The sequence below is a fragment of the Ranitomeya variabilis genome, chromosome 6 (genome assembly GCF_051348905.1).
Source record: "Ranitomeya variabilis isolate aRanVar5 chromosome 6, aRanVar5.hap1, whole genome shotgun sequence".
Classification (NCBI taxonomy): Eukaryota; Metazoa; Chordata; class Amphibia; order Anura; family Dendrobatidae; genus Ranitomeya; species Ranitomeya variabilis.
Genome location: NC_135237.1, coordinates 132,524,384 through 132,536,334, shown reverse-complemented (window position 1 = coordinate 132,536,334; position 11,951 = coordinate 132,524,384). Strand labels below are relative to the sequence as shown.

Sequence of the window (11,951 nt, the reverse complement as noted above, 5' to 3'; positions counted from 1 at the left end):
GTTTCGCAAACATTTTGTGATTTTTAAAAGCGATTGACACCAGATTTCTGTTTTGTTTCAGACTCAAGCCCCACAGATGTCATCATCAAAACAACCTTGTTGAAACATTGGCACATTACTAAGGGTGACCAAGACTTACATGAAATAGCTGTACAAAAAAAACCATTAATTTAATAAAACTAAACCATAATTTTAAAGATATGTTGGTGAATAGCAGATTACCAGTCACACAGACTTGGCTTCGACAAACGGTCCCACAGGGAACCATACTTGTGGTCAATGTAATTTTTGTAAATTTAATTCTAAAAGGTAAATTGTTGCAGGTGGGCAGTACATGTCTTAAGAACAAAGGGTTTGCATATGCTGCAAAACCACATGTGTAGTATTCATTATTTCATGTAGGAAAGACTATTAGATTCCTATACAAAAGGTTCAGTGAACACTATAAGTCTATTAACTGAGGTTTGAGGTTGTAATGTCTTGTTAATTATGTACAGACGTCACATAATAGTGATCTAAATATATTAAAATTTGCAGGGATAGAACAAGCAGAAGTTCTGTCACAAAGGGGAGATAGTATAAAAACTGTGGAGGAACAAAAATCAAACAAGACCATCGGGTGATACCCTTTTAGCTGCAAAGGAAAGTAAAAGGAAGGTGCTCACCTGAGCAGGTTGTTTGCAGGCACAACTCCTATGGACATCTGATTATATCAGCTGCTGCGTCGTGGCTGGGGGATGATCTCCTCCAGGATAGTCGACCAGTTTGGATGACAACACAATATCAGGCTGCACTGCTGTCATAAAGAATCCTTGGGACCAAGATGAGTTAAACGGTTTTTATTTCCACAATGTGCTTCAACGCTTAACTAGAGTCTTTTTCATGTGAAAAAAACAATTGCATCCATGCCAATAAAATGGATGCAATTAGAGGAAACAGTGGAAATAAAAAACATTTAACTCACCTTGGTCCCACAGATTCTTTATTACAGCAGCGGACCCTGATGTTGTGTTATCATCCAAACTGGTCACAAAGGGGAGATAGACATAGTTTGCTTTTCCAACTCAAAGCAAATTGGTTAAAGAGGTTTTACCAAGAACAAAGTTCATTTCAATCAGTGGATCTTGGAAAAAAATATGCTTCAGAATTGAATGTGATAAAAAATGTTCTTGTGCTGAGATAATCTTATAAATGTGCCCCTGCTGTGTACTGTGTAATGGCCGTCTCTGACCGTGCAGGAACATGGTCTGATCATATCACAGCTCCTGGGCAGGGGAGGAAGCAAAAGAGTATACAGACAGGACAGCATGGGATCACAGCTGATTCAATCTGTGAGGTAAAACATTGCCTAAAAAATGTTTTACCTCACAAAAAAATCAGCTGTGATCCCATGTTGTAATGTCTGTATACTCTCTATTGCGTCCTTCCCTGCCCAGGAGCTGTGTTATGATCAGACCATGTTCCTGCATGGTCAGACACAGCCATTCCACTGTACATAGCAGGGGCACATTTTTTATTCTCATACAATGAATATTTTATCACCAGGATACAATATATTATATTGAACGTGATTTCTTTGCATTATTTGAGGTTTGAAAGCACTGATTTTTTAAAAATTTTGACCATTTTTCTTTGTCAGAAAAAAAATACAAAATTTATTGCTTGGAAATTCTGAGACATGTTGTCAGAGGTTCATAGAATAAAAGAACAATTTACATCTTACTCAAAAAAATACCTATTAAGAGAAAAATCAGACAAACTGAACATTTTGCAGCGGTCTCTTAATATTTTCCAGAGCTGTAATGCTCCATCCTGAGTAAGTAATAAACAATGTACATAGAAAACTGTGGTGTGGGCAGTGGCAGATTTCTCAGCTCTGTTTCATGCTGCATCAAAGAACTCTGATTGTAACACAACTGCTACACCCAGTTAACTAAGGCATACATCGATGGACTCAGTTTCTGGTTCTCTAATTCATTCTCTCAGCTCAGTTTTCTTTGTCACTATAGAACTCCTTTACCCATTAGCCTTATTTTCTTACCTTTTTGAGACTGATCACAAACCACCTCAGTTATATTGGCATGCAGGCCTTCGAGTGAATTATAATCTTGCACAAGGAACCATCTATCTGGCTGACCAGATATCTTTTCAAGCTCCTCTTTTTTGGCAGCGCCAACTCCAACAGCAAAGATAGTGATTCCATTGTTCCTCAAAGTTTGGGGCACTGTGTCTAACTTGGGTCTGTCTGGAGGACTGGTTACCCCATCGGTGATGAGAATTATAATATCATTAACGTTTGGACGACCACCGTAAGCTGGATCAAATCTACCATGAGTGTACTCTAAAGCGGTGGCAGTATAGGTCAGCCCTTTTGTCCGTTTCATATCATGTATAGCTTTCCGTACATCAGCTTTAGTTGAGAAAGCATTCAAAGAGAACTGTTCTTCTGGAGTTGTGCTATACGTAACAGCACCAAACCGGACATAATCCTGTCCAACCATAGAGTCATTTACCACAGCTTCCATAAACCTCTGCATGATTTTAAACTGAGATACCGAAATACTGATTGAGGCGTCTACTAAAAATATGATGTCTGCAACTTCTGTCTTTTTACAAGCTGCAATGAAAAATAAACACATTTAGATTACATGGTCAGACAGAGAGACGCTTAGAGAAATTATAAGAACTAATATTCTTGAGAACAAGGTCCTTTTGCTCCGGAATTGAGAGGTGGCTAATACTATCTCTACTTACATGGGAGTCCTGAAAGTTGGGAGGAAGAGTGATTAACAATTTTCAGAATTCCCATACAAATGAGCCCCGTATGCATGGCCACCTTTCTGTTCTGAGCAGCATGCAATGGATCCATTTCTCTAAATAGAGGAAGGATCAAGCATCAATGCAGTTTTTTTATTTCATTTTATTTCTAGAAATAACAAATAATCTGATGTGGTTGACATAGATCTCTGCAAATTTCTCATAGTTAACACCTATATGACTATCCAAATCCAAATAAAAAAATAAAACTCACAGTCTTTAGGATTGCATATCTCGAAGATGATGATCTTGTTTAAGAACAAAAGGGCATCAAAAGTGTCCTCAAAGTAAACTCGATCTTGCTGTCCCGCAATCTCCAGAAGCTGTGTATTGTTTGCATTGAGTACCCCTATAGCATAAATATCAACACCATGCTTCCTAATAGCGGCAGCCGGTTGCGAGACTTCATCTTGTGACTCGCCGTCTGTGATTATTATAAGATATTGCTTTATGTTTGGTCTTCCGCCCTTGGCAGTGCTAAAGTATGGTAAAGCGTCTTGTAAAGCGGCCCCTGTCATTGTTCCTTGTTGCATCTGCTGGATACCTACTATGGCGGCCTCTAGTTCATCCTTCTGTTTATACCTATTAAGTGGAAATTCCTCCTGTGTTTCTGAGCTGAACTGAATTAAACCAATCTGGACTTTGTCAGGACCGATGTCCGCTTGACTCACAAATGAATCCATGAATTCCTTCATTTTTTGGTAATTAGGCGTTTCAATACTGGCTGAACTATCGATCAGAAATAGAATATCTGCTTTCATGTCTTTACATGCTGCAGGAAAATAAGAAAATTATTGAATCTCTAAACGATCAATCATGCACAGCAGAAAATGTATTCATATGTAATAATAGTTCTAAATCATTTAATATACTTTATTTACAAAAAGAGAGACAAACATACACTGTGGTGATCCCTTCAGAATTTTCCATATTTTTGCATAAATTTGACCTAAAACTACATCAGATTTTTACACAGCCTTAAAAAATAGATAAACATAACCAAATCAAACAAATAAGTCAAAATTATTAGAGTTTGTCATGCAGCAAAAGAGGAAAAAAATCCAATATCACTTGTCTGTCGGTGTCAAAAATATGTGAAACTTTAGAATTAGCAGATAATTTCAAGGTGCAATAAGAGTCTGGTGTTTTCACTTAATTTAATGGCAATCAGGTGTCAGTGGGCAGAATATTTACATTTTAAAAACAGGAATCTATCAAAGTGTGTTCTTCAAATCATATATTTGTGGAAGTGTATCATGGCACTAACAAAGGAGATTTCTGAGGACCTTAAAGGAAGAGTTGCTGATGCTCATGAGACTGGAAACGTTTATAAAACTATCTTTAATAAATTTGGACTCTACCAATCCACAGTTTAATTGTGTACTCATGAAGGAAATTTAAAGTCATTTTTACACTTTTCAGGAATGATCGCCAACAAAGATCACTCCAAGAGCAAGGTGCATAATAGTCCATGAGGTCACAAAAGAACTCAAGATAACTTCTAAGCACCTAAAAGCCTATCTCACATTAGCTGCTCATGAGTCCCCCATCAGGAGTATACTGAACAACAATGGTGTCCATGCCAGGGATGCAATGAAAATGTAACTGGTCTTCAAAAATAACATTACTGCCCATCTACAGTTTAGTAAAAATCACCTGGACAAACTAGAAGGATATTAGGACAATATTTTTTGGACAGATGAGAACAAAAGCTTTTTTGGTTTAAATGAGAAGCGCTATGCCTGGAGAAAGAAAAACACTGCATTGCAGCATAAAAATCATAGACAATTTGTGACACATGGTGGTGGCAATATCATGGTTTAGGCCTTTCTGCTGTATTTGGTCCAGAGTGGCTTCCTATCATTGACGGAACAATAAATTCAATAAATTAAAGACAATAACCCAAAGCACAAAAGTCGTTCTATAGTACAAAAGAATGGTTAAAGAAGAATAAAGTTAACATTTTGGAATGGGCAAATTAATATAAATTACCTTAATTCTAAAAAAAAGTTGTGGAAAGACCTGAAGGGAGCATCTCATGGGAGAAAATCTACCAACATAACAGAATTTAAGCAGTTTTGTAGGGAGGAATGAGCAAAGATTCCTCAAAGCCAATGTGCAGGACTAATGAACAAATATTGTAAACATTTAGAAGCAGATAATGCTGCCCAAGGAGGTCACACCAGATACTGAAAACAAAGGCTCACATCAGGGGCATCACTACCATCAAAGATCCAGGGCTCCAGCTCTAAAAGTCTTGTACATAGCCCCGGATCTCCTATGACCACCGCACTGAAGAATCAACATGACTTCAACACAGTTCAATTCTGTGATAGAGCAGCGAGCAACAAGCTCCCTACCCTACCACTGCCCATCTTCTAAGCCAAAGACCATGGCGCTTACAAGATGTCAGCATACTCATGCAGGTGGCATGATTACATCATTGCATTGTGCCGTTCTGCAGGCCCAGCATAGAAAAGGACACAGAGGCTGCGGTGCTGGAAATCAGGATTAGGAAAGTATAATCTTTATTATTTTTTATATGAATGGGCTGTGGGAGCCATCATATTATACTGTCATGGCCAAAAGTGTTCGCACCCTTGAAGTTGTTTCAGAAAATGAAGTATTTCTCCTAGAAAATTATTGCAATTATTCATGTTTTGTTATACACATGCTTATTCAGGTTGTGTGCATTGGTACAGCACAAAACAAAACAGAGTAAAAAAGACAAATTGCACATAATTTCACACAAAACCTAAAAAAAGGGCAGGACAAAATTGTTGGCACCTTTCCAAAATTATGGGTAGACAACTTATGCTTAAAGCCTGTGATGCTCATTCAAACTCACCTGTGGCAAGTAACAGGTGTGAGCAATATGAAAATCACACCTCAAACCGGATAAAAGGTAGAAGTTGACTCAATAATTGCATTGTGTGTCTGTGTGCCACACAAAGAATAGAGAGAAGAAAGAGGAAAAGAGAACTGTCTGAGAACTTGAGAATCAAATTTGTTGGAAAATATCAATAATCTCGAGGTCCATCTCGAAGTCCATCTCCAAAGCTCTTGATGTTAATTTGTCCATGATGTGCAACATAATCAAGAAATTTATAACCCACAGCACTTGAACTAATCTCCCTAGTCGTAAATGTCAGAGAAAAAATGATGAACGGTTGCAACACAGGATAGTCCGGATCGTTGATAAGCTGCCCCAATCAAATATGGCGGAGCTTCACAGATGTTTTGGGGTTGTTTTGCTGCCTCTGGCTCTGGGTGCCTTGACTGTGTGAATGGCATCATGAAATCTGAAGATTATCAAAGGATGAGACGTTATGGCAGGAAACCCAGGAGGACCTCACTGCTGACACAAACATGTAATAGCTAGACAGCAGTTTGCCAAAATGTACGTGAATAAGCCAAAATCCTTCTGGGAAAGTGTCTAGTGGTAAGATGAGACCAAGATGCAGCTTTTTGGTAAAATTACTGTTATTCTGAACAGTTAAGCAAGTTGAAGATGAAATGGTCTCTAAAAGGGCTAAAGGTAAGGATGACACATTTCCCTTATATTTTAGGCAAAAAAAATATTGTCATCTTTTACATTTTAAAAATTGCAAAAAGGAAAATTGGCCGATGTAAAAGTTTATATAGGGAGCTGTGGAGTTCATATTGTATATAGGGGCTGTGTAGCCATTTTACTATATATAAGGAGCTCTAGAATCCTCAGTGTGTAATAAAGGGCTTTGGAGGCCATTGTATTGTGTCTAGGGGGCTATAGGACCATTACACTGTATATACAGAGCTGTGTAGGTACTCAGAAGACATCATGTGTTGAAAATTATCATTTTTTGGGGGGGTGCATTGTTAACTTTAAGTGGATACTCAAGGGGATTTGTTGTGGGAATGGAGCACTTGGCATATTATATCTTTCAAAGGAGCATACGGGGCCTTTCTAAGTAGCATATAAGGAGCATTAATACTTTCTATGGGACACTATTTAATTTTTGGGGTATGGGAACAATCATAGTAATTACAAAAAATTTTAAATCTTGGAGCCACTGTTTCACTCCACAGGCACATGCAGAATGGGGAGTTCTTGTAGGTGAGTCATTGATAGAAGAAGTGGTCATGGAGGTCTGGACCAGATGCAAAACACGGGAAAAGTGAACGATCCCAATCAGAAATAACATCAGCTGTAAGTTATCAACTATAACTGTACTGTAATCAAGTTTATGTTCCCCGGGACTGGTATCTACTAATATATGGTCACTGTATGATAATAAAATAACGCCCCTGGTTCACATACTTTTACCACTCACCAACATGTAAAATAGCTTAATTTTTGTCATTTAAAATATGACAGTCTAATATGTTTTACTTGTTTGTTTGATTTGGATCTCTTTATCTACTTTTAGGACTTGTTTGAACATCTGATGTAGTTTTAGTTCACATTTATGCAAAAAGATGAAACATTCTAAAGGGTTTAGAAACTTTCAAGCACCACTGTAGATAGATTACTAGACAGCAACACTGAATTTAAAGGGAACCTGTCACCAAGAAATTGCAGTCCAATCTGCAAATGCCATGTTATAGAGCAGGATGAGCTGAACAGACTGATATATAGATTTGTGAGAAAAGATTCAGTACAACCTATGTTTTTTTTAATTATACAGTACCTCTGCCCTTTCTGGGTTCTTTGGTACAGAGGGCAGGCCTATCAGTGTCTGAAAGCTTCCTTTATATACAGTAAGTGTACATGCAGGAATAGCTGTCAATTACTGTTAGGTCCTCCCACTGGACCAATAAAAGCAGAGATATAAATGAATCAATCACAGGTTATACTGAATCCTTTCTCACAAAACTATATTTCAATTTATTCAGTTCCCCCTGCTCCATAACATGGTGGCTGCAGATTGGAATACTTTTTCCTGGTGACAGGTTCCCTTTAACTTGGCAAACTGATAAGCAATTAGGCAGTCAATCTCATTAGCAAATATAACTATTACTATATTTTCATACATGGGTTGTGTTCAATGCACGCCACTCAGTATATGAGGGCGATACAAAGGATACACATCTACGGTACAGTTCTGAGCTGAAGTTGACCACAGGGGTTTTAATCAAGCTTCTTTTCATCACACAGAATCACTTCTCTTTATGCAATGCTTGATCGACATATGAAAGTCTCTTCACAGATAACTTCTCATCACACACAGTGTCTTAACCTAACCAAAACTTTACCTTGCTCATGCAGTGAGGTGTGGGGAAGGGGATGAGTCTGGTGCTGTGGCTCTCTCACTTCTATCTTGAGGCAATAAAGATGCTCCTGGCTGTCCTGACTGGTTTATACAGCTTGTCTGATTTCAGTCTGACAGGAGACTCTTTAGCATACACCAGTGTTCCCCAACTCCAGCCCTCAAAAGCCACCAACAGGTCATGTTTACAGGATTTCCCAAGTATTACACAGGTGTTGGGATTCTTATGGGAGTATTATGATTCAGGAATTCCCACTCAATCTGCAATAAGCTTCATGTGATTCATGACCTTTTTCTCTCTCACAAGCTTGCCTTCCTTGGCCTCACAGAAACATTTAATAAACAAACAACTCAAGGCACGGGATACACAGAACTGCACGTGTACTCAAATGTTCAGTATATATTTGTGCATAACACATGTACCCCAAAAGCTGGACGTAATAGCGGACAACTCGGAAAATTAAATGCAAAAAACAGAGAACAAACAACCGATCTGATGCCCATATAATCAATAAATAGAGTTTATTAAGGAAAGGTAATACTACATAAATTGGTAGGGGGGGGAAAAAGAAACCAAAAAATGGGGCACACAGAGGAGACACAGCAGCATACAAAACACAGTCCCAAAATATTACGGTACTAACATGATATAAATAAATAAATAAATAAATAAATAAATATATATATATATATATCATTGAATATCGGACTGATAAATGTTAATATTACTCTGTTTAAACCAGCATAGAGTGCCAAGAAAATATATATGTGGCCAAAGTGCAAAAATGAGTGCAAATATAAAGTGCACAAGTGCAAAAAATCGGCCGCTGGAATAACTAATTAGAGCAGGTAACTGCTGTAAGGTATGGTGGGCACTGACACAGGTATGGTTAATAGTACTATCAATAAATAGTTAAATATTGTAGGTATAATAAAAGGAAAGTGCCCAGAGCAGGATTTACCTGAATTGCTGCTGTCTCCTGGATGTGCCAGTCCCCAACGCACGTTTCGGCGTGAGCCTTCGTCAGGGGGCCCTGACGAAGGCTCACGCCGAAACGTGCGTTGGGGACTGGCACATCCAGGAGACAGCAGCAATTCAGGTAAATCCTGCTCTGGGCACTTTCCTTTTATTATACCTACAATATTTAACTATTTATTGATAGTACTATTAACCATACCTGTGTCAGTGCCCACCATACCTTACAGCAGTTACCTGCTCTAATTAGTTATTCCAGCGGCCGATTTTTTGCACTTGTGCACTTTATATTTGCACTCATTTTTGCACTTTGGCCACATATATATTTTCTTGGCACTCTATGCTGGTTTAAACAGAGTAATATTAACATTTATCAGTCCGATATTCAATGATATATATATATATATATTTATTTATTTATTTATTTATTTATTTATATCATGTTAGTACCGTAATATTTTGGGACTGTGTTTTGTATGCTGCTGTGTCTCCTCTGTGTGCCCCATTTTTTGGTTTCTTTTTCCCCCCCCTACCAATTTATGTAGTATTACCTTTCCTTAATAAACTCTATTTATTGATTATATGGGCATCAGATCGGTTGTTTGTTCTCTGTTTTTTGCTCACAGAAACATGGCTAACACCCACTGACACCGCCTCCCCTGCTGCGCTGTGTTACAGTGGCCCCCACTTCACCCACACTCCTCGTCCCGGCAACAGACATGGTGGCTCCTTTCTTCTAACTGCACCTTTAACCCAATCCCACCTCTACCCTTCCTTATCCTTCCCTCTTTTGAAGTCCACTCTGTCCGCATCTACTCTCCTTCCAACCTCCAAGTGGCCATTTTATACCGACCTCCAGGCCTGGCCACTGCCTTTATTGACCAATTCTCCACCTGGCTTCTTCACTTTCTCTCTGCTGACATTCCAACCATCATCATGGGTGACTTCAACATCCCCACTGATACCCCTCAGTCAACAGCCTCCAAACTTCTGTCCCTTACTTCATCTTTTGGACTTACTCAGTGGTCCTCTGCAGCCACCCACACAGACGGACATACCCTAGACCTGGTCTTCACCCGTCTCTGTTCTCTATCTAACTTCATCACCTCCCCTCTCCCTCTATCTGACCACCATCTGCTCACTTTCTCATCCCTGTCCTCCTCATCGGTCACCCATATCCAGCAACATGCGCACTCCCGCAGAAACCTTGCACACCTAGACTCCCACACGCTCTCTGACTCTATCCTACCACTGGCATCCATATCCTCACTCCACGACACAGACACTGCCACTGCTTTCTACAATGCCACTCTCGGATCAGCTATTGACACGGTCGCCCCTCTCATTCATGGCAGAGTGCGACGTATCAATAGACAACCCTGGCACAATAGCACAAATAAAAAGCTCCGGCAACTGTCCGGTGTTGCAGAGCGGCATTGGAAAAAAACACATTCGCAAGACAACTTCACTGCATTCAAACAGGCAACACTCACTTTTAAATCTGCTCTCACCTCTGCTAAACAGGCCTTCTTCACAACCCTCGTATCCTCCCTATCCTACAACCCCAAACAGTTATTCAAAACCTTTAACTCCCTCCTCCGCCCCCCACTGCCCCCTCCAGCCTCCCTCATCTCTGCTGAGGACTTTTCCACACACTTTAAAAATAAGATCGACCAAACAAGGCAAGTCTTCATTGTTCAACCACCACAACCCCCTTTGTATACCAGACCAATGCCCATACCCCATAACTTCCCTCTCCAAGATCAATGAAGGGGGGCTTAATTGTCTCCTCTCCAAATCGCACCTCACCACCTGTGCGCTTGACCCCATCCCATCCCACCTCCTCCCCAACCTCACCACCACACTTATCCCATCCCTAACCCTCCTCTTCAACCTATCACTAACTTCTGGTACCTTCCCTTCTGCTTTCAAACATGCCACAATCACGCCTATCCTTAAAAAGCCAACCCTCAACCCAACAGCTATGTCCAACTATTGCCCAATATCGCTGCTCCCATTCGCTTCCAAACTCCTGGAGCAGCACGTCCACACTGAACTTTCCTCCCACCTCTCATCTACCTTGCTCTTTGACAATCTACAATCTGGTTTCTGCCCCATCACTCAACGGAGACAGCCCTGACCAAAATCACTAATGACCTACTTACAGCCAAAGCTAGCGAACAATACTCTGTACTCCTCCTTCTAGACCTGTCCTCTGCTTTTGACACAGTTGACCACTGCCTCCTACTACAGATCCTCTCCTCCTTTGGCATCAAAGACCTTGCCCTATCCTGGATCTCCTCATACCTTTCCAACTGCACATTCAGCATCTCCCACTCCCACACTACCTCCTCATCCCACCCTCTCTCTGTTGGAGTCCCCTAATGCTGTGTTCTAGGACCCTTACTCTTCTCAATCTACAAACATGGCCTGGGACAACTCATAAAGTCCCATGGATTCCAGTACCACCTTTATGCTGATGACACTCTGATCTACCTTTCTAGCCCAGACGTCACCTCTCTGCTGTCCAGAATCCCGGAGTGTCCATCAGCCATATCCTCCTTCTTCTCCTCTCGCTTCCTCAAACTCAACATGGACAAATCCGAAGTCATCATCTTTCCTCCATCTCATAGATCTTCCATCCCTGACCTATCTATCGCAATTAACGACATCACGCTTTCCCCCGTACCTGAAGTTCGCTGCCTCGGAGTAACCCTTGACTCTGCCCTGTCCTTCAAACTGCACATCCAAACTATTTCCACCTCCTGTCGCCCCCAGCTCAAAAATATCTCCAGAATCCGTCCTTTCCTCAACCGTCAATCTACAAAAATGCTTGTGCATGCCCTCATCATCTCCCGTCTTGACTACTGCAACATCCTTTTCTGTGGCCTCCCTGCTAACACCCTTGC

General features: G+C 40.3%; 1 protein-coding gene across 1 annotated transcript in view; it reads right to left on the bottom strand.

Moving 5' to 3' along the window:
• LOC143783231 (collagen alpha-4(VI) chain-like) overlaps positions 1 to 11,951 on the bottom strand; it is a 307,945-nt gene that overhangs the window by 200,525 nt on the left and 95,469 nt on the right. Inside the window, exons 9-10 of the mRNA XM_077271649.1 lie at positions 3,032 to 3,589; positions 2,042 to 2,617 (exon numbers count right to left, since the gene is read on the bottom strand). Coding sequence (XP_077127764.1) covers positions 2,042 to 2,617; positions 3,032 to 3,589 — 1,134 coding nt within the window. The remainder of the gene's footprint in view (positions 1 to 2,041; positions 2,618 to 3,031; positions 3,590 to 11,951) is intronic.